This window comes from Lynx canadensis, chromosome B3 (genome assembly GCF_007474595.2).
Source record: "Lynx canadensis isolate LIC74 chromosome B3, mLynCan4.pri.v2, whole genome shotgun sequence".
Classification (NCBI taxonomy): Eukaryota; Metazoa; Chordata; class Mammalia; order Carnivora; family Felidae; genus Lynx; species Lynx canadensis.
In genome coordinates, this window is record NC_044308.2 from 98,623,457 (window position 1) to 98,647,652 (window position 24,196).

General features: G+C 42.6%; 1 protein-coding gene across 1 annotated transcript in view; it reads right to left on the reverse strand.

Moving 5' to 3' along the window:
• TRIM9 (tripartite motif containing 9) overlaps positions 1 to 21,853 on the reverse strand; it is a 113,557-nt gene extending 91,704 nt beyond the window's left edge. Inside the window, 1 exon segment of the mRNA XM_030319086.1 lies at positions 20,877 to 21,853. Coding sequence (XP_030174946.1) covers positions 20,877 to 21,698 — 822 coding nt within the window. The 5' untranslated portion in view covers positions 21,699 to 21,853.
• Positions 21,854 to 24,196: the final 2,343 nt, after the last annotated feature.

Consider the following 24,196-nt stretch of genomic DNA (forward strand, 5'->3'; position numbering starts at 1 on the left):
GCAGGGTACTTACTGGTTACCCTTGGCAGGGATGGGTGGACTGTTGGCTGAAAGGGAGCATGGGGAGGGCTTCCAGGGGCTGATAATATTGTTTTTTGAGTTTTGCTAATTACACAGGTGTAATTAGTTCGTGAAAATTCACTGAGCTGTACATTCATGATTTCTACACTAAAAATTTCTGTACCGTATCTTTTTTTTTTCTTTTTCCAGCTGCAGGCTTAAATAATTTTAGAAGACTTGCAATTTGGCACTTCCTCTGGTCTGACATAAAGGAAAAGAACTAACAATAAGTGGTGGTGTGCTGGAGCTGGCTTGTTCTGACTCTCTTCTCAACTTCAAGGTCAGTACCTTCATGTCAGGGTAGCTGGAAGTCACCCTTGGCAAATGCTGGAAATCAAGGATTTGCATATTTAACAGCACACCACTGAATTACAGAAATGATAATGAAAACAAAAACCCAAATATCTATTTCTTCTGCATAAATAATAATCACTTGAAATAGAAAGAATTAGGAACATACCTTATTCCCTTTAGAAGTTTAGCACCCAACTGACTCTTTCCTTAAAATAAGGAACTCGAGGGGTGTCTGGATGGCTCAGTTGCTTAAGGGTCTGACTTGGGCTCAGGTCATGATCTCACAGTTTGTGAGTTTGAGCCCCACGTTGGGCTCTGTGCTGACAGCTCAGAGCCTGGAGCCTGCTTCGGATTCTGCGTCTCCCTCTCTCTCTACCCCTCCCATGCTCGTGCTCTGTCTCTCTCTGTCTCTCAATAATAAATAAGTGTTAAAAAAAATTAAAAAAAAATAAGGAACTCAAAGTCAGGTTCACATCAACACTTAATCTTCAAAATCCCTGTGATGGGGGTGTGAGAAGGCATAAGCATTATTTACCCATTTTGTTTCCATCTTTTACTTCTCTCAGTAGAATCTTACCTCGCATTTCAGGAAGTAAATAGTCAAAAACAGCTTGTTTATTCCTTCTTGACCACTCCCCTCCACCCCACACTTATCTTCCTCTGCAAGGAAATGACAATGAGTATCATCTGTAGACAAGGGTCATTACAGGTCCACCAGTGGGTTGTTCCACCCAGGATGGAGAAGCAGAGGCCAAAACTGGGCAGCAGGTGCCTCTCTCCCCACTTAGCTGCCTCTGCCTATTACACCTGTCAGCGCCCTCCACGTAGCTCTGGAGCCCCGGGGCACTGCCAAGGCCTGGGCAAAATGAGGGGGATGGAAGGAGAATGCTATCTGGTCCATCTGCCTTTGATTTCCAAATGGTGAAGCCCCAGCCGAGAAACTTGAAACAAGAGGAAAATTAAAGTGTCTCTTTACAAAGGCACAAGCAGCAGGTAGCAGACAGTTTTATCCGAGAAACTCTTCTCAGGAACTGGGCCAGAGAAACATCAATAAATGTAGATCCCATTAAATTCACCACTGACAGGGATCTTTGCTCTCATCTAATTCTACACCCTTACCCTCTACACGAGAAGCTGGAGGTCCAGGGGAGTCAAGTGGGTTGCCCAAGAGGTAGATACAGGATCAAAACAGAGGCCCCTAGCTCTGCTTTTTCTATTATATGTGGCTGCCAGTATTCTCAATTCCTTAATGGACCCCCACCACCACTCTTACACCATGTTAATGTTGCTGAAATTGGGATATATCTTACAATTCTTTTTAAAATTCTTGTTCTTTTTGGCTCTTTTCTAGAAAACAATTTAAAAGGCTGTTATTAACTTGTTGGTGTCCTGGAATCTAGGCAATGTGGCTTTACAACAGATATTTACATTTGAAAAGTATATACCAAAGGTTTCTTTATGCTGAAATGTCTTAGTACATTTAAAATATGGTTTGGTTTACAAAAAATGTTTAGGAACACATGCCTACTTGGGGCTGCATTTCAGAAGCAACTTGTTGCCTGCCAATCTTTCTTCTATTTTTTCTGCCCTCCTTGAAGTTGCTGCCCAAATTCTCTGCAAATACCAAGAGGTGAGTGAGAGACAGGAAGCCTTGGAGCAGGCCCTGGGCAAGAACAAAGGATAAATACAGACGGCTGAGCTGCCTTAACTCTCAAAACTTTGTGGGGAGGAATCTGATCTATCTGAATTTCTTATTGCTCTTGGTCAACTTCTGACAAAACCAATGTGATGGTTAATTTTGTGTGTCAACTTGACTGGATCATGGAATCCCCAGATATTTGGCTACACATTATTTCTGAGTGTGTCTGTGAGTATGTTTCTGGGTGAGATTAGCATGTGAATTGGTAGACTGAGGAAAGCAGTTTGCCCTTCCCAGTGTGCACAGGCATTATCCAGTTTATTGAGGGCTTGAAAAGAACAAAAAGTGGAAGAAGGGGGAATTTGTTCTCATTAACTGATCGTTGACCTGGGACATTGGTCTTCTCCTGTCCTCGAATTGGGAGTTATGCCATCAGCCCCCCTGGTTCTCAGGCCTTCAGACTCAGATTGAACTACGTCCCTAGCTTGCCTCTGTCTCCAGCTTGCAGATCATGAGACTTTTCAGCCTTCAACTGCATGAGCCAATTCCTTATAATAAGTCAATATGTAATATAAATAACACAAACATAATATATAATCACAAATTACAATATAATTTATATCTATGTCTATAATTTCAAGCCCCACTTCATAGGTAACAATAGCACACATTAATCATGCACACATTCTGGCCAAGCTGTGTTCCAAGGGCTTTGTGCCTACCACACCTTTCATCCTCACAACACTCTTTGGAGTGATTTTTAAAAAGCAAATTTTTAAAATTCTAGTATAATTAACACATAGTGTTACATTAGTTTCAGGTGTACAACACAGTGATTGCACAACTCTATATATGGTCTGATAATTATCTCCATTTTACAGATGAGAAAACTGAGGCACAGAGAGCTCAAGTAACTTACCTAAGTTCACACAGCTAAGCAGTGGAAAAGCCAGGGGTTAAATATAGGCAGTCTGCTTTAAGGCCCATGTTCTCAACCCTTCACTGTGTTGTCTGGATAATAGTGGACCCAGGAACAGACCCCAGCTTTTTGGGCCCCATACCAGTGAGCTGCACAATAGCATGCAGGCAGTCCACACTACAGCTTTCAGCCTCTTGAGCCTGGCTCTAGTCCTCTGGCTCTAATCCTCATTTTAGCACTTGCAATAAAAGGGTTTAACCAGAGACCAATTTTTGCATTTCTGCCACGCTCTTCTATTTCCTGTTTCTCCTGCTTATTCTATTGTTTGTTACCTGATTCTTGCTGTGAATCTTAGATTCTCCAGCCTTATATGTATAGTCAAAATGCTTGTCATCATTTGCCCTCAGCCAGCAAGGCACTGATGTGGCAACTTCACAGAGGCTTGCATGATCGATTACTTTTAGGAGCAGGGAGGAAGGAGTCTCATGCTTCCTGTAGGAGACATGAGAGCGTTGACAGGGTGTTTTAAGGTCGGAGGTAAGGTGTTCATGAGCTGTCAGACTTAAGTTCCGGCCCTCAGTCTCAGCTTCAATATACACAAAGCCCTCCTAACCCAGTTCTAATGATCCTTGCTATTAAATCAAAGAAACGGTTCATGGTGGAAAACACTCTGATATGAAATCACATCTTACAGCAATTGGTGCACACAGCAAATCCTGTTCTAGCAACAGCTGTTCCGTGACCTTGGTTTTAATACATTATGAGAACAAGTTCTTCTTGGAGTGCTTGGGAATTGAAATGGTCACACGCCATTATCTGTGTAACCATTATCCAGTCCTCTTCCTGGGGCATAAAAGTGCTTTGTTTATGTGTTCAAACTGGAAATCTCCCTTACTGTGTGAATTTCCCCACTTGGGCAGCTGAATAAACCTGGAGCACAGGGTCAGCTAAATAGACAGTGGTCTCATGCTATACCACCAGTATCCTAATCTTGAATCAGCAACAGGAATGGCCTTACTCAGCCCACATTGGTTCTTGCAGTAATTACAGTGAGGATGGAGTTGTGAATACAGATCATTTAAATTCCTTAACATGGCTGGGAAGATTAACAAACAGCAGGACAGGAAGGAATGTAGTGGGTTTAGTATATCACTGATAAATGTAACTTAATCCCGGAAGAAAATCATGAGATATGAACAAATAAATACTAAATGAAATTAATTTTCAAATATAATATTTATGGGAATTTTATACCAATCTCTTCAGATACACATTCTAATTAAGGAATTTCTCTAAAAACACTGGGTTAACTTTTGAGGCCTCTATCTCACAATAATAACCTTTTGTACATATAATTTTAGACAACTTAATAATTGACCATAACCTAAAAGCCATCAGCATATGCAAATTAAGTAATATAAACGGTAAATTGATGACACTGTTCTCATGTAAGTAAATAAAAGACCTATGGGAGTAAAACTACAATATAATTGAAGTATTTGGCTCCACTTGGAAGAGAGTAATTGGCCAGTCTCTGGCTAGCCTCCAAATGGAGTAATAATCTTCTACTAACTAACTCATTCCTTCCCTGTTTTACAGATGAAATTTGTAAATTATTTCTTACTTTCTGCCTTCAACGTAAGTAGAACTTCCAGGTTCCACTAAATATCTATCATGTTACATTTCAGTGGTGGCTATATGTCAACAGATTCTGTGTTTGTATTTGGTTAAATCATTTTATGGCATGTTTCAAACGAAAAGAATTATGTGAGTGCATTTTTATACAACCTAGATGTATATGTTATAATCTTATTTTAACATTACGGGTGATGGGCCAAGTACATTACAGTAATCTATTTTTGGGATCAGTGCCAGCTCTGAAGCTGCTACCCGTGAGGTATGATTTGAGGAGCTGTCAGCACTGGGTCCTTCACTGGGAAGGAAGCCAGCCAGGAAAGCCAGTGTCAGGCTGGAGGCAGCGGATGCACAAGCCAGAAGGGCTGGGCAGAGAGACACTCCCAGAAGTTGCTCGTCAAGAGTCTAGCTAGGGTTGGGTGAAGAGAACGGATACACAGAGGTCAGAGCAAGGCATGGCGATGACCAAACAAAGGCACATCCATTGGAACCAAAGCTGGGCTTTCAGACAGGTAGGCAGAAACCAGAAGATTCACAGGAGACCACTGTGGGAGGGGAGGGGAGAAATAGAGAGCACTGGTGGTCAGTAAGGTGCCAACAGAGTTGTCAAGTAGTGTACCGGAGTGGGAGAGAAGAGCAACAGGAGACTCTCTTTTGTTTCATCCTATAAACTTCTTTTGTGCTTTTGGCTAGGGCAGTACCCAATCAGACAACCAATCCAAGGGGACAACCATGCTGTAATGCTTCAGTTCTCTGTGTGTAAGGGACAAAACAAAGCTTATTTTCTATAAATTCTTCCCTTTCCAGTTTTTATGCTGAAACTCCTCCATTGGATTGATCCTTTGAGCAAAGGCACTGTCTATTGAGGGCCAGTATTAAAAAAAATATATCTTATTTATAAGGAAGTAACATTAATTCAATAGTATAGAGATATACAATTTCCCCTTAAAGAGAGAACAACACAGTTAAGATAAACTTTGATAGTTGTGATCATGCAGTATAGAAAACCATGATTATAGTTATCTGGGGGCACAGGAGAACCTCTAAAAGAAAATAGGTGTTTTCATTGACCTTCACTGAACACACACACACACACACACACACACAGAAGCAACTGAAAATGGGTCCTGGGATGTTCAGAATTCTTAATATAAGTTCTAAGAAATCAACATTTTTTGTTTTTGTTTTGTTTTTGATAATACATGCTGTGTGATTTTGGCAATTTACTGAAGTGTTCTGGGATTTACTCCTTTGATTTTGGAGGGGGTTAGAAAGTGATCTCAAACATCTAGTGTCCCAATTCTATCAACTTATAACTCTCAAATATAGGGGAAGAATCCACCATCTTGACACCCTAAGGTGATGGTAATTTTTTAATACCATGTTGATAACCTATAAGTAACAGAAAACATAGCACCACTGAAACTTTATAATATATGAGTGAATATCACCACCAAAATTGGCACAAGTGTAACTCAAGTTGAGGAGGAGGTACGGCCACCATATCCAGGTACCTTGATAACCAAATTATTTCCTCCTACTACTTTTCCATGTTTCCTATTCATCAGGAGCCAATTCTGTGGCAGAGCTCAGATAAGCTCTACCAGAATTGGCTGATAGAGGTTATTGGGCAAGAAATTAGCAGCAGGTCCTGGTGGGCCTGACAAGTTTTTCCTCATACTCAGTGCTGTGTCTGCTTTTTACTTTCTGTGTCTTTGAGAGAAGAGAGGCTCACATCGCTGTCCCTTCCATTTTAAATGAGTGAATCAGTGTCCAGAATATATAAAAGCTCTCTTACAACTCAACAATAAGGGAGAAATAACCCAAATAAAAATGGCAAAGGATTTGAATAGACATTTCTCTACAAAAGATAGAAAAACAGCCAATGAGCACATGAAAAGATGTTTAATACCACCAGTCATTAGAGAATTGCAAATCAAGACCACATGAGATATCCTTTTGCAACCACTAGGATGGCTCTAAACAAAAAGTGTTGGTGAAAATATGGAGAAATTGGATCCCTTATATATTGCTGGTAGGAATGTGAGATGGTACAGCCTCTTTGGAAATCAACAATCAAGGATATTGTCAATGCTAGAAGCATGGACTTTCTCTTTGGTTTGATGTATTTTTTAATTAATGTAAAATATTTATGTGTTGATTTGCCAACCAACACCAATATTTACTAGTATGTTTTAGATCTACATAACTGGACTTCACTATGAATTCAAACTTTTCTACAACATTTTTTTATATACAATGTATTGTTAAGTTAGCTAACATACAGTATATACACTGTGCTCTTGGTTTTGTGGGTAGATTCCTGTGATTCATCACTTATATACAACACTCAGTGCTCATCCCAATAAGTGCCCATCACCCATTTCTTCCCTCCCCTGCCCCCCCCATCAACCCTTAGCTTGTTCTCTGTATAAGAGTCTCTTATGGTTTGCCTCCCTCTTTGTTTGAAATTATTTTTCCCCTTCCCTTCCCCTATGGTATTCTGTTAAGTTTCTATGAGATAACCAGAGCAATCAGAAATCTATGTCCTCCTCATGGACATGGATTCTACCTAAGTCTAGGTAGAAAGGTGACAGTTTTGAACTGTAACAGAAGGGTAGTTACCCCAGGTGCCCTTGCTTATTATGCTTATTGAAGCTAGCCTGGAAATTCAGTGCTTGTCCAAGTTTCTGTATTCCATATTTCTTGTCTCTCAAGATAGAAAGTTAGAGAAAATTTTATTTAATGCTGAGCAACATTTTCATTCCACTACTAGAAGATTTGCTTCCTTAATGGCAGAAGGTAGCCAGATAACATGAGTTGAATGTAAACATCAAGCTTCTTCACACTGTATTGAACTGTGTGTTGGAAGCTATTTATATTTCTTTGCTAAGTCTGGCCAGATGATTGATGGTCAACGAAATCAATAACGTCTGCTTGTTAAAAGCACCACAGATTTATTCGCACCATGTAAGATTTATTAGATTGGATGGAAGTCCAACTTTACATTTGATTTTTTGTGACTAGTGCTCTTGGGATACCATTTCACAGATGTAGGAGTGAGGATGGCACAGGCAACACCATTTTATCAAGTTATCCATTTTATCATGAACCTGTGTCCAGGTGATGGCATAAACATCATCAGGAATACCATGTAAATGTACCACATATATCTATAGTAAAATCAGTTGTTGGTGTTTTGTAGTGATGAACAGAAATTAAAGTAGAAGCAGTAAAAAAGGATAGAATATAGAGTTATTTTCCTTTGGCTTTGGGTGAGCTGTAATTACAGTTGAGCCTGTATATTTTTGACCTTCCAAGCATTTTCTCCCTACAGAATCAAAAAGCCCATTAAGAAGACCTGCCTTAGGAAGAAACTGTTTAATCCCCCCATATTCACATTTACTTCTCTCTGCAACCTGCTTTTTCAGAGATTAGATAATGTCTTAGACTGGCATACAGCATAGGTCAGAGCAGCATGGCCCTGTCCCAGGCTTTTCCTGGAGCACGGGAGAGAGTAGTATTTGGTGTCAAACAGTTGCTTCTTAAAATGCAAGCTGCAAGCAAAGTAAGAGTAAAGAGAGGGTGAACAAAAATCTCAATAAAGCTGAATTGATGCTATCTGGCTGGAAAGGCAGCTTCACATGAATAAATCAGCAGTCAATGAGAATTAACCATCTATGTGTACTGGCTAATGACAGAAGGTGGCTATTCCCACACCAAAGAACAATGTTAAGCATTCTACTTCTGAAGCTAATTCTTTAAGGAACAGTTTCTTCTTTGACCAGAGCTATTAGTATAAAATGCACAGTTCTGGCTCTATGCAAGGCTTATAAAAAACAAATTTTATTTGGCAGTGCTTAAACCCATTCTTAAACAATAGGCTTTTCCAATTCATATATTCCTTTTCATACTTATGGAAAAGGCAGGCCAGGTGTATATTCTCGAAAAGGAATGTATGTATTTTCTTTTAACCACCTCAGCAAAAGGTCCAAGAAAACAGAGCAGACACGCGCTTATGGGTTTAAGCATAGTTTTGTGTTTTCCAAGATAGACTTGTAAATGTTTTAGAGCTGCAGAAATAAAGATACTGAAAATGCCAAAAAACCTCAACTTAATCTTTTATGTTATTTCTGTCTATAAAAATTTTAAGATGATTATTTTGTTATAAGAGGACAATGAATCAGTGACTGAGCTGATAGAACCCCACTGCCTGCCTGTTGCTTGATTGGTTCGGACAAGGAGGCGGGACAGAGCCCTCCCAGGGTAATTTGGCCTACCCAGTGCACCTCTGATGGTCTGGTCTATGGAATACTCAACATATTTGTCTTTCCTTTCTCTCTGCCCCATATTTTTCTTTTTAAATTTACTTTATCACCAGGAAACTTAGGAGACAAATGACTTAATTGCTCAGTAATTTTCATACATGAGAACTAAAGGAATTCAGTTATTTGTTTATGCCATTGTAATTTGCAGCATCATAAAACAGTGCTTTATAGGACATGTGTTTCCTGTGATTATCAGAGGGCAGGACAGATAGCAGTTAAATACATGAGCTCTGAAGTCAGACAGCTTGGATTCAAACCCTGGCCCTGCCACTTACAGCTGGTACAACTTTATAATCTTTCTGTGCCCCGGTTTTCTCATAGGAAGATGTGTGAATTCTGAAGATTAAGTGAGAAAGTGCTTGGACATGGCTTAGAACAGTTCCTGTCATGTAGTAAGTGCTCAGTAAATTTTAAACAAAAGTATAAAATAGAAGGTTTTCAAATTTAATTATTATTGTCAGACTAATATGAAAAACTTAAAATATTGGAATATTTGCTAATCATTCATCTGTTAATTGACTCTTTTCTTCATTAAACCTTTTCAAATATCTACTAAGTGCATTAATGCAGGAAACAAGGGCATATCAAGAAACTTTGAGACTTTGAGTTAGTAGGGTCCAGTGGAAGATTCTAACATATGCAATTATAATACATTGGGAGATGCTCAGTGTTGGAACACAGAGATGGGAGCTGTGGAGGGGCGTGGAAAGAAGACAGAAGAGAGTTTGGGAACACGTTGGGAAAGGGAATGAGACTGATGGCTGGTTCAGACATTCAGGTGCAAGTGAGAGGTGAGACCATGGAGTAGATGAGTCTGTAGAGACAGGCATGTTGAGGAAGAGAGAAGAGTCGGTGATGCTTATTTATTCATGATTAGAAACTCAAGACAAGTTTTCTTGCTTTTTCAGCTTAAAATGAGTCAGTCAAAACGAAGAAAAAAAAACTCTACAGTTGAGGGAAAAAAAAGTGTAATTAAACCCAGCTGGGGTGGGAGTGGCGCAGGTGCAGGGGTGACTCTGGTGGAATGAGAGCAGCACTGAGCTTCCGGCTGGCTGGTGGGTTGGGGCTGGTGGGAAGGTCAGGGCCAGCTCAGCTGGTCTGAAGGTTGAGTTTTAAAAAATGCTGGAGGGCAGGGCTGCTGGACTGGGAGACGGCTCTGTGGGGAAACTGGAAGACCATTCGGGTTGAGAAGGAAGAGGTAACTTAGGCAGATGGGAGTATGGCTGGATCCGTGGCCAAAATGCTGCACCATAAGCCATCAATGTTAACAAGATGACAATGCCAGGGCTGAACAAAAGTGAAGTGAAATTGTGATGATTTCCCTGACGATGTGTCGAGTGCATTCTGTGTATTCTGCTAGGGTTTTTCTGAATAATCTCACTCTGAGTTTCAGACAAGGGTCCAGTTTGGGGTTGGGATAAAACTGCTGTGAGAACACTGCAGGGAAGTGTTTTTGGTTTTGAGATGTCTTTTGGGATTAATTAGACACACTGCTGACAAAGCCTAGATGGTCTCTAATAATATAGGTACACTGCTGGGGGCCATTTTATAGCTAACTCTTCTTCCAAGGTTACAAATTGACTCCAAATGTCATTTTGAAAATATTAGCAAAGCCTAGAATATAACAGTCAAGCACTGCTCTTTTAACTTTCATAAATTGTTGTGATATGCTGTCACAGAAGCAACTTTAGAGTTTAAACTTTTAATTATCGTTTTTTGCTTTATCATAAGTACTTAAAACAATCTATTTATGTCTACCACAATTTAATGACAAAGTCAGTCAAATAAGTCACTTGGCATCATGTACACAATGCCTAAAAATAGTCAAAGTGGATCAAAGCCATTATTTCTAGTTATATTACATTAGTATTACTGATACCTAAAATAATTTTTCAGTTATTTACAATACAAAGGAAGGCAACATATACTGAACATATGTATATAAATACTATATAATTTACATTAATTGCTTTTATCTCTATCTTTAACTTTAATATTTAAAGAATAACATAGGGGTGCCTAGGTGGCTCAGTTGGTTAAGCAGTCGACTTCGGCTCAGGTCATGATCTTACAGTCCGTTGAGTTCAAGCCATGCATCAGGCTCTATGCTGACAGTTCAGAGCCTGGAGCCTGCTTCAGATTCTGTGTCTCCCTCTCTCTCTGCCCTCCCCTGCTCAATTCTCTCTCTCTCTCTCTCTCAAAAATAAACATTAAATATAATTTTAAAAATAAAAAAATAACATAAACTTACCTTTTTAAATGTTCATTTATTTTGAGGGAGAGAGAGAGAGAGAGAGAGAGAGAGAGAGAGAGAGAGAGAGAGAATATCTCAAGCAGGCTCTGCACTGTCAGCATAGAGCCAGATGGGGGGCTTGAACTTATGAACTGTGAGATCATGACATGAGCCAAAATCAAGAGTTGCTGCTTAATCTGCTGAGCCACCCAGGCACCCCAAATTTAATTTTTAATATATGTTTTAAGAATTAATACAAGGGGCGCCTTTGTGGCTCAGTTGGTTAAGCATCTGTCTCTTGATTTTGGCTCAGGTCATGATCTCATGGCTATGAGATCAAGTGCTGTGTCAGACTCTGCACTGGGCATGGAGCCTGCTTAAGATTTTTTCTCCCTCTTCCCCTGCCCCTCCCCTGATTGTTTGCTTGCTCTCTCTCTCTCCTCTCAAAAAAAAAAAAAAAAAAAATCAACATATGGTTTAAGGATAGTCTTATTTGGAACAGTTATCCATAGACTAGAGTTTTAGAGTAGTCTACTCTGCATACACAAGAAACTTACTTTGCTACTGGCTTATCATTGTCTAGAACAGTGTTTCCCAAACTTGTTTGGCACTAAAAAAGAGGTTCTACAACTTAAGTGTCCATCAACAGATGAATGGATAAATAAAATGTGGTATATGTACACAGAGGACTATTATTCAGCCAAAAAAAAAAAGGAAAGTCTGCCTTTTGCAACAACATGGATGGACCTTAGAGGTTATAAGCCAGAGAAAGACAAATACTCTATGTTCTCACTTATATGTGGAATCTAAAAAAGCTGAACCCAAAGAAATAGAGAATAGAATGGTGGTTGTCAAGAGCTGGGGGTTGGGTAAATGGACAGATGTTAGTCAAAAGGTACAAATTTCCAGCTATAACATGAACACGTTCTAGGGATCTAATATAACATGATGACTATAATTTACAATACAGTATTATATACTTGAAAGCTGAGAGTGTAAATCTTTTTTTTCTAATGTTTATTTAGAGAGAGTGAGAGAGAGAGAGAGAGACAGAGAAAGAGAAGGGGAGAGAGAGAGAATCCCAAGCAAGATCCATGCTGTCAGCATAGAACCCAATGTGGGGCTTGAACCCATGAACCGTGAGATCATGACCTGAGCGAAACTAGGAGTTGGATGCCTAACTGACTGAGCTGAGGCACCCCCAGAGTGTAATCTTAAAAGTTATCGCCACACACATACAAAAGGCACTTGTGTGAGTGGATGGATGTGCTAACAAACCTTGCTGTGGCAATCATTTCACAATATATACATGTATCAAATCATCACTTTGTACACCTTTAACTTCCATAGGCTATATGTCAATAGTATCACAATAAGTCTGGAAAAAAAATGAAAAAAAAAGTTTCCAAAGACAAATAAGTTTAGAAATTTCTAGATTAAATCAAGCAGGGTTTTTTTTGCTGCCGAATGGGTCAGTACATTGTTATAATAATGTACAATGTGGACCATCTGGAGCACATGTAGAGTGGAGTGTCTCAAAATTATTTAATCATGGAAACTTTGAGGGAACACAGTTTGAGAAACTCTGACCTAGAGAATGGGTCAAAGCAACATGTATGTTTTCAGAGGTTTCTTGACTTTGGAAAAAAAATAAAATTGATTATTGATTTCAGAATCTCCCTGTCCAGCCTGTTGCCCTTGACAGTATGATCACCACATACACCAAGTAATTTAAAGTTGGTAAAAAGGAAATTTCCTTATGCTTCTTTGTAAGCAACCCCTCAATAAGAATAGAGGAAAACAGCCAATAGGCTAGTACAGACTACACAGCAGCGAATGGGTAGACAGTGTTAGATTAAACATCACATGATTCCTGCTTCATTAAATCAAAAGTGCTTTCCATTTGTATTTTTGGCATCAGAATATAATATTCTAGAGACAATATCTAGAATGAGTAAGAATTAGTATCTTCAAACACAAATGTTCACATGTGTTAATTTGTTTTTATAAGTTAGGACTTCTCAGTTGAAAGTGGCTGAAAACTGACACAAACTAGCTAACGCAAAAAAGGAGGGAGGTCTCTTGGCTCAGTAACTCAAAAGGCAAGAGGGGTTAGCTGGCCTCAGTCATGACAGGTTCCAGAAGCTCAAATACTGTTCTCCGAATTCTCTCTCCATTTCTCAGCTCTGTATTTCTGTGGGTTGCCTTATTTTCTTCTACTTACAGGGTAGGTGGAAGAGGCATGGATATAGACAGCTTCTGGCTTCTATTATTCTAGCTGAGTAATATTAACAAGCCCAGAGAAGAGCAAGGCTCTCTGTCCCTGACTCAGTAGATACAAACCTCAGAAAGGACGCTGATTGGACTGGCTTGGGACACGTGCTAATCTTTTAAATGAATCACTTGGGCCAAAGGGATAGGGTGTCATGACTGGCCAGGCCTATGTCACATGCCCTCCCACCTGGTCAGGTAAGGCAGGGCTTTGGATTGGCAACCCCACCAGAATCGCAGGCACTGGGCAGCGGTAGGAACTGGTGGTGAGGGAAGCATTTAACTAGGGCAAGAAGAATACTGCCGTTATGAGGCCAAAAGCCAAAAAGACAAAACACTGAACTCCATGGTTACTAAAGCTCTTTTTTCCTTCTATGAAGTAGCTGCAATTATTGACATGAAACTATATGAATTTATTTTTCTCCCACTCCCAACCCAACTACATACTTTAAAAGAGGTACCCAACGTTAGTACAAAATCATGCTTTGGCACCTTCTGTGCTCCTTCCTCCGCTCATACATAAGTCAAGTCAGAAACTGCTTTGCTCTGATGTGGCCACATTCACCATAACATATAATAGTAATAACAACACACATCACTTTGGTGGTGGAACGCTGCTGGGGAGAGGAAGCAGCGAGCTACAGCTGTGGTGTTCGCTATACTTCTCTGTCTTCTTTTTCATCATCGTCAAGTCTTGCTTCACCTTCAAAGCAGCTCAAGAGATTAGTGCTGCAGCTAGAATGCAGAAGATCCAAGGAGAGCAAAGGGGCTTTCTTCTGCACCCAGAAGGGTTTCCTCTCAGACTGCACAAGGGTACTAGTCAGTGCCTCCATGCCCCCGCTGCTCTCAAAGGCCTTCTGCCTGGAGCTTTCCTCTGTCCATCAGGGCTGGGACTGGAGGTGGGGGAGGGGGGATGGGGAGTGAGGCACTCGCCTCCGGTGTAGAATTTAAGGGAGTGCCAAAAACCTCAGTCATCAACATTAATACTATTTTAAAATTTTTTTTCAACGTTTATTTATTTTTGAGACAGAGAGAGACAGAGCATGAACGGGGGAGGGGCAGAGAGAGAGGGAGACACAGAATCGGAAACAGGCTCCAGGCTCGGAGCCATCAGCCCAGAGCCCGACGCGGGGCTCGAACTCACGGACCGCGAGATCGTGACCTGGCTGAAGTCGGACGCTTAACCGACTGCGCCACCCAGGCGCCCCAACATTAATACTATTTTAATGCAGTATTTTTTAAAAGTAAAAATTAATGCAAAGAATCTATGAAGAACAAAAGGTCAAAATATTAAACAAAGAGAGGACCAATATTACTGGTATTTCCTTTTGACACAGGCTCCAATATGGCTCAACATGGCACTGTTACTGACCTTGCCTTTATTTTTTTAAAATGTTTTAAAACGTTTATTTGTCTTTGAGAGAGAGACAGAGTGTGAGTGGGGGAGGGGCAGAGAGCAAGGGAGACACAGGATCTGAAGCAGGCTCCAGGCTCTGAGCTGTCAGCACAGAGCCTGATGCAGGCCTCAAACCCACAAACCGTGAGATCATAACCATGAGATCATAACCTGAGCCGAAGTTGGACGCTCAACCAACTGAGCCACCCAGGTGCCCCCCTGACTTTGTCTTTATTTAAAATGTTGATATGTTGTCCATCATGGATTTTTTGCATTAATTTGTATTGTTTAAGATATTGTATTATAATATTTTGTGTCTTGATTACTGTTTGAAATTTTTTAAATGTTTATTTATTTTTGAGATGGAGAGAGAGACAGCATGAGCAGGGGAGGGGCAGAGAGAGAGGGAGACACAGAATCCGAAGCAGGCTCCAGGCTCTGAGCTGTCAGGACAGAGCCCGATGCAGGACCCGAACTCACTGACTGAGAGATCATGACCTGAGCTGAAGTCAGACGCTTAACTGACTGAGCCACCCAGGCACCCCCGAATTACTGAGGTTTGGTGCCCCCTTAAATTTTGCACGTGAGGTGAGTGCCTCACTCTAGTCTTCTGCATCCACCTCACCAAAGGGGTGGGGTCATGACCTGGAGCACCATCAGGAAATACCTCACTCAAGTTGAGCTAATCAGATTCTTTCTCTAAACTTGAAAATGGAAAGAGACAGAGACTCTATCCAGATGACAGTGAACACTTGCACTGAAATGTCATTCTGAGTTGGGGCTGGAGGACTCTTGTCAGGCCTTGTTCAGGCCAAAGAGGACCACTGTAAGAGACAGAATGAGGGAGTTGAGCATGTGGCAGATTTTCATTATTTGTCCAAAATATCCTCTGCCCCCCTCTATAGGGTCCTTTTCTGATGCCTCTCTCTGTTGGAAGAGTATATTGCCCGCTGCAGGGACATCAGGCATGGCCACATGACTTGTTTTAGCCAATGGAATATAAGCAGAGGCGAAACGCCACATCTGAGTAGAAACTTCAAGTGCTATTGAGTAGTTCTGCTTTGCTGTCTTCCCTCTATGGTAAGGTTGGCATGTTCCAAACATGCTGTTTCAGCTGAAGTTCAAGAATAAGAAGATGTGGAGAAGGGCCACAGCTGATTCTCAGTGGGCACTGAGGTAAGAAATTATATACTGCTATTATAATTCACGGAGATTAGGAAGTGGTTACTGTAGCATAACTTAGTCTAACCTGACTGATACAGAGAATAAACTTAGTTTCTAGTTTTTCAGTTTGTCCTCCTTGAAACTTGATTTTGTTTCATACCCATGAAATCCTCTGAGATCACTTAAGTGGGTGTTCTGTTCCTTATAACCAAGAGTCCCTGATAAAATTGATAACAATGATATTATTTAGAACGATTTTGTTCTTTTTACCATGTAATGGGTTCTTTCCTCCCCTGTGCCAAGGTTGAGTTGTATGCATGCACACACTTTGAGAAATGCTTAGATGAGAGAATTTACTGCACTGAAAGTAAGGATAATTTTTGACTGTGTATTATTATTAGTCAATAACAGATAGCTATGATAGTTTTCTCTTACTTTATGCAAACTGCGACTTAACCTGAAATTTCAATTAATAGCATTGTTTCATGGTATATACAGGAAGAACAATTTCTGCTACTTCAGAGTGATAACACTATCTTCACTGGAGAATCTGAAACAACGGAGTCCTATCAATTATCATTTTAGCTTTGTTATTGAAAAATAAAATCCCTTTGTTTACTATATACATAAATCTTTGTGTAGTGTTTTCATTCCTTGAGCTTAATTCAACTGAGTATTCTCTGAACCGCCCCCCCCACCACCACCCATGAGGGTATGGCTCAGTCTTTCAGGCCACCCTCAAGAGAAGCCTTTTACTGCATCCTGTGCTCTGAAAGGAGCGAGCAAAGTCTCCAAAATTAGGGCATGAGATTTTTATGCAATAATTGTTGACTAGTGAGACAGTAACTTCTGTTTTACACAAAACTTTCTCTTGTGCCAAACTGAAATGAATAAACATTTAAATTAGTTTTTCAGAATATTTCTACAAGTATAGTTTTGTGGGTAGGAAGCATAGAAGTTGTAAGACTTGCTTCAAGCTCTTGGCAAGTAAGTGGCAGCATCAGGTCTGGAATGGGATCTCTTGTCATCTAGCTATTTCTATTATGCCTTGGTACAAAGAACAACTGACTTCTCTGATACATTCTCCTCAATATCTGTAACACTGTGCACAGAATGTTCTGATTGTCCTAGAAGTAAAGTCTAAAAATATAAAAAACATGAATATCTGCTACCTATTATATTTACCATAGGAACATCTAGATTATACTGTGTTTACTGCTTATAGTTAACTGAATATCATTTTAGTTATATTAAATGACACGCTTTGCTACACACATATTTGATGAGATGCCAACATACTACAAAGCAGATATTTGTTTTCCAGAATAGTTTGAAAATTAAAGCACCGACAGTTTATTTTAAAATGCAGCCTAAATTGCAAATTTTCATTAAAAAAAAGAAGGTAAGAGAAAAATAACATTTGAAACAAGATTCAGAGTAGATAGTATAGAAAGGAAAAGAAAATCCTTGCTCAACTGCACAAATACAAAAGAACAGTTACAAATATATTACTGATTCAGTGATTGATAAAATATACCAAGAATTCAAGGAGGATGTTAGATTTAGAAATGTGAATTGCTAAAAATACAAAGCAGTAACAGTGGTTCCAATTGCCTATTTGAAAGTATCTACAAAATTATTTTTTTGTGTAGCAATTCTTCATACCAGCCTAACTTGGGTAAAATAACCTGGCAAATGCTGGTACTAAATATAAATTGTTACCAGACATTTTTCTTATAAGGCAGTATTATTTTTCATGGATTTTGAAGGCCATACACATGTGAGAAGTATTTTAATTTGGTCAATTGACAACTAATGAGATTCAACCAGTTGTTTTTAAAGCCTCTAAAAATAAACTTCAGCCATTTTGTCTTAATGTGTAAGATGATGATTTAGTCCTTGAGGGAAATACTTATTCATAGAATTTTAATCACTAGAAATGACTAATTAATACAGTAGAACATTAATGAAAACTTTCGGGTCTAGTAATAACCTGTGTTGATAACTACTTGCCTAACTTTGGGAAAACTACTTAATGTAATTCTTTGCTTTCCATTGTTTTGAAGGGCATAGAAATTCTGGCCTATGAGCTTTTGTGGAAACAGAGCATAAAGAGACTATATGGGAAAATTTGGTATTAACACATTAATTACTTTATTAAGAAGATAAGATGGGCGAGTAATGCTTGTTGTTCATCTAAGATGATAAGCAAATGTTAAAATCTGTCATCTTTGTGCCTTATTTATTTATTTATTTTTGGCAGTTTAATGATCCTGATATTGACTGAACAAAAATTATACATATTCACTATTTTGGAAAAAATGTGCAATAGATCAGAGAAGAAATGTTTTCCCCGCCCCCCCCATGAACTAACCTTCCTTTTCTAGCCTACTTATGTCTCAAGGTCTTTGACATTATTGGTTTTTTAACAGACATCCAAACTTCAACTCAGTCCACACCAGTGTCTACTCACAAATTCCATTTCTCATAAAACGAATGATTTAACATTTCAAATCTACACAGGGTTTGACAAAGATGAAAGGTTGCTTTTGGTCTTAATGGATAAAGTATATAGGCTCTCCGTCACAGAAAAATAATGCTGTGGTTTGACCATCCTAATTAGCCTGTGACTCTAAGTTCTTTTTTCAGACAGGGAGATTAATTTCTTAGTTCCAAGGGTAGTTTTGAAGGGTAATTTAAAAGAGGCTGTAGTTAGCAGCTTAAGAGTGAAATCATAACATGAAGAAAAGATTGGCGGCAAACTGAAGTTTTGAAAACTTTCAAAATTAAGTATCATTAACAATTTTAAATTGAAGTGTCTTCAGAATAGTGGCATGTGCCTAGTAGGGCTCAGATTTGTGCTGACGTAGATTTTCATCAGTACAGATAAGATGTAATAGGTTACATGTGAGAACACAAATGACTGTAAACACAGGTCACATTCAATTAATACTGAATTGAGAAAACCTCCCTGATGGCTGAAAACAGTGATACCTTATTTCTTTTCTTGTTGTAAATAAAATATCAATGTTCCAGCCTTAACCCCATCGTTTCTCTCAAAGGCTAGTCTTTCTGGTCTCCAAGCAATGCTGGGAAATCCTTAGTGGGGCACAGAGGAGGCCTGAGCACCAACTTTACTGCCCTGCCTGATCCTTGGGCTTGCAACTCAATGATGTGAAGAAAATCTCCTTACAACAATCCTGAACTCCTGTCTTACCCTTTGCATCTCCAACAAAGTGAATTATTTAAAATTAGAATGGGGCACCTGGGTGGCTCAGTGAGTTAGGCTACCAACGCTTGATTTCAGGGCAGATCATGATCTCAAGGTTCCTGGAATTGAGCCCCAAGTCCAACTCTGTACTGACAGCAGGGAGCCTCCTTGAGATTCTCTCTCTCCCCCTCTCTCTGCGCCTTCCCTGCTCACAGTCTTGCTCTCTCTCAAAATAAACATTTTTTTAATCTTAAAAAAATTAAAAGTGCAATTTATACACATCTCCTCAAGAGTGGTTCCCTTCCTTCTAAGCAGGGTGGGCATAACATTATCAAGATCTTTCTCCTCATGAAGCTTATTTTCCAGTGTGTGAGGAGGGGAGCAATAAATAAATACAAAAATAACAGGATAATTATAATATACAGCATGCCAGTTAGTGGTGGCTGAGAGGAGTGGCGGCAACTGTGGCCAGAAGGCTCTGGCAAAGGTGACACATGAGCGACAATCTTAAGGAGGGAAGAGGGTGAGCCATTCCAATACAGGGTTTTGGGTAAGGCTGTCCCAGGTTGAAGAAACATCAAATGCAAAGGCCCAGGGGCCGGAAATGTGCCTGGTGTTGGTTAGGGGACAGTGTAACTGGAGCAGAGGGGAAGAGTGGGAGGAAATAAGGTCGATGAGACCAAATGTGAACAGGTCAAGCAGGTCGTGGAGGGCCATTCCAGGGACCGTCTAAGAAATGGACGTTTGGAGGATTCTGAGCAGAGGAGTGGCATGACCTAAATGTTGTTAAAGGCACTCTTCTTGAAGCTAGTTTTGGTGGAGGCGCCATCAAAAGAGATCAGAAAGATAAATCCGATGGTAACAGGTGCCTCAAAGCTTGCTAGGACAACTACTGAAAGGGGAAAAGGGTTGAATCCTAGACCAACGGGTACGTGGTGGTTGGGAGCACGGGGTACCCTGGGAGACGCACCTGCGCAGCTTTCAGGCCTAGACCACGCAGAAACCTCTGGTCCTGCTACTTCAGCCCCAGGTCCCTAGCCTGGGGAGGGTCAGGGCCCGAAGCCCTCAAGCCTGGTTACCGTAGCCACCACAGGATTTTTCTTTCCCCTCCCTACACTCCCCACTCCTGGGGGCAAAGCACCAGGTCCCGCATCCGCTCCAGCGCAGACTCCCAAGTTTGGGGCAGCGCAGACTCATCAGTATTCCGCCCGCGGAGTTCTCCCCGCCCCCGCCGCGAATCACCGCGCTCGCCTATCCCGCAGCTCCAGCCTTTCCGCGTTCCGCGCCGCCTCACCGCCCCCACCCGGTCCCTGTGGACCGCAGCCGCATCTGCCCTGAAGCGTTCCTGGCAGCCCCGGGCACTGGCGGGGTTACGCCGCGCTTTCCAGCAAGCTGGCGGCGGCCACAAGCTGCGTCTCCGCAGCGGAGAGGGGGCGCCCTGTGCTAGGCGGCGCCCCCGGGGAGACCCGCTCTAAGGCATCCCCGCAACAACTCTAGGGATATTCGACTCCCCAGCTCTCGGTTTAAGGTCCCCCTGCACTTCTGCAGTGCACCAGACGGGGGAAGCAAATATAGGAGGACCTGCATTGCGCCCCCGCTGGGATGCACTTGCGCAAAGAGGAGACCGTCTGCTGCAAAACCGGAGGATCCGAGGCGCAGGGAGTTAGGGGTGGGTTTTTTTTTCTTTCTTTTCTTTTTTTTTTTTTTTTTTCTTTTAAGGACTCACCTTGTGCAGTTTCCACATGGCCCCCAGAGCTTTGACTTCGTGGCTGGAGTGTTTGCCCTCCTCCAAGCACTGGTAGCACACAGGCATCTTGCACTGCACGCAATACATGCTGTGGTTCTCCAGCTCGTGATCTGTGCAGGTGGATACCTTGCGCGGGCTCAGCCGCCGGCTCACGCGGCCCTGGGCCGGGGGCACCAGGCGGTGCTTGGCTAGGGGCCCTCGGGGCGGGTGGCAGCGCAGGCGGCACGGATCGCAGTAGAAGACATCGCACTGTTCGCACATGACGGTGGCCTCTTTAGGCGCCTTCTCGCAGAGCTGGCACTTGAGGGCTGCGGCTTTGCTCTGTTGGTAGCGGTCAATTACCCCTTCCAGGACGCGGTTCTTGGGGAAGCCGCGGAGCCCCCGGTCATCCAGTATGAGGCTGCGGTGGCACTGGGGACAGGTGATACAGGAGTTGCGGGGCACCGGGGCCAAGGCCGGTGACAGATGGGTGGCCGGTGGCGGCATAGCCGGCGGGAACACGCGGACGCCGTTGGGGGACTTCTGGCACGGCGTAGTGGGGGCACTGGCGAAACCCCCGTAGGAACCATAGCCGCTGTCTGCTTCGCTGTACAGGCTCATCTTGTCCAGGTCCAGATAGTCATAGTCGGAGACCCCAGAGCCCGAGGCCCGACGGCTCTGGGGGGACTCAGACTCCGGGGTCTGTACCAGGATGTTGCGGGCGCACGCTTGACATAAATTGTGAGAGCAGGGCAGGATGATGGGCTCCCGATAGAAGGAGCCGCACACAGGGCATTTTAACTCTTCTTCCATCTCTTCCATGAGGACCGGGCTGGGAGCGAGGCAGCAGCGGCTGCAACGGTTGCCTGAGCTGGTGAAGCGGCCGACGGCCTCTCGTCTCCAGCACCTTGGCCAGCGGCGGCGGTGGTGGTGGCGCCTTCCCGCGTCGCCTGGGCACCGACTCCCGGGGAGGCGCTTTCTCTCCAAGCCACTCTGTCTGTGAGCCAAAGAACCGCGACGCCGCGCGCCAGCCCCGGAACGCCCCCTCCTAGTCCCGCCCTGCCCTGTAAACAGCGGCCCATTGGACGGCGGCGAGACAGCGAAGCTCTCATTGGCCACGCGCCCCGTCCTTCTCTTCTCTTCTGCAGGCCAGGGGGGGTTTCGTAGCGGACTCTGGATGAGCGAGTCTTCGCTCCCGGCTGCAGGATCTCGGGAGGGGGCCGGCGTGCGGAGGCGAGGGCCCGGGAAGGAGGAATTAGGCGGGATGACTCATCCTTCGCCCCGCTTCCTTCCGACCTCCGGTGCAGTCACCCAGGAGCAGGGGGCGTGAGAAACCCCTCCCCGCAGCGAGTAGGCTGGCGGAGGGGGCTGGCGCTTCTCGCCAACTGTCTTGTGTTTGGCTTCCAGCTCTGGTGTCCGCGCCGACCTACCACCAGCTAGGGCCGCGCGACACCGAGGACCACCCTCCCCCCCTTCTCTTTCCGCTGCTGGCAGCCTGGGCTGGCGCCTCACCCAGGCCTGGATTTCGGTACCGCAGCCGGGCTCTTCTCCCCTCCAGGAACGCGGTGCAGCCCGGCCCAGGCTCTACCCCATCCCAGGCGTCTGGCGTGAGCCCTGGGAAGCGCGTCTTTGCTTCTCTCACCCTCAGTCCCTGGGTTTTAAGACGGGATTAATAATATTAATTTCTTAGTGCTGCCGTGAGACTGAAAGGCTCAGTATGCTAGTTAAAATCTCTGCCCCCTACCTTTCCCGCTTTAAATTCAGGCTCGGCCCAGAGGCTTCCCAAGCCGTGGTGTGAACCCTAGGGTGCGAACGTGCCTCTCTCCTCTCCTCACTCTCCCTGCCTTCCAAAGCTGTGCTGTCACCCTGCTCTCAGCGCTTGGTTGTGCTTTCGCGAGCCCAGCAGTACCTTTGGCTCAGTTTGAGGCAGGTATGGGTTGCCTATTTCTCAGTGCCCACAGTTTAGTAACTAGCTGCAGATGAATCACTGTGTCACTGCGGAGTCTCCGTGTTTGAATCCAAACAGCATTATTCAGCGTCACGTGGCTTGAGCCTTTACCACAGCTTCAGAATGGTGGGTTCTTTCCGTTTCTTCTTGTTTCCTCCAATGAAGTGCGTGGGGGTGCTGGTGGAGGGGTGCGGGTAGGGGATGGGGGTTAGTTTTAGTGTTAGTCCTCAAATATTAAGCCCCCTTCTTCTCCCTGTCCCCAAACATTGATGGAGATATCTGGTCCTGTCCCTTGCCCACAGAACTGTTAATTTGATTAATGTAGGAGGAGGAGGAACCCTCCCCAGCAACCCCCCCCCCCCAAAAAAAGAAAAAAATCTTTGAGTCAAGTGACTTAGTGACATTCTGAGATAGCCGCTTTTTGAAATAGTACATGGCTGCCTTTTGCTGAGTAAATGGCAAAAACTCATTCCAAGGTTTAAGAAATCTTCCATTTTTCATCTTCCAAAAAAAGATAACTTGATTATATGCAGCTACGTTTATAATTTAAAAGCACTTTATTGCCCAGTGAAAAATGGACCATAATCCTGCCCTTGGAGAAACAGTCCAATAAACTAGGTTATCTTTCCAACACCTTCAGTTGCAATGAAAATAGCATTTGATTATTGTTGGGGGGGGGAGTTCTCATTGTTATTTAAAGTTACACTAATCACAAATACCATCTGATTTATTTTTAATCTGGTTTTTAACTAGCTTAGTTCACAGCATCCAAAGGCATATGTACTCCTGTTTACAGACATACAGTTTCTTCATGTGGGCTTGGAACATTATCTGTATCTGCAGGATTTATCTAATTTAAGGGTCCCAGAAGAATTTGCTAACACTAGTTAATTATTAAGAAACTGTTAGAAAGGAGTGTCAGTACCACTCATAATTTACAACCCTTTCCATGACTTTTGTATGCATTTGCCTGAAAGTCAAAGTGGCCTTGGGCCAAGGCTATGGACATTTCAAGGCGAGCAGCTGTTACTCCTTTTATGAGTTTGAACTTTGCTTATCATAGTATACCATCTGCCATAGATTAAATGTATCTCCCCAAAATTCATATCTTGAAATACTAACTTGCAAGGTGATGGTATTAGGAGGTGGGGCTTTTGAGAACCGATTAGGTCATGAGAACAGAACCTTCATGAATGGGATTAGTACACTTATAAAAGTGGCCCAAGAAATCTCCCTTACCCTCTTCCAGCCTCATGAGGTTACCATGAGAAGACCACCATCTATGATGGCATCTTGCCAGATGCCAAATCTGTGGGCACCTTGATCTTGTAATTCCCAGCCTTCAGAATGTGAGAAATACATTTCTATTGTT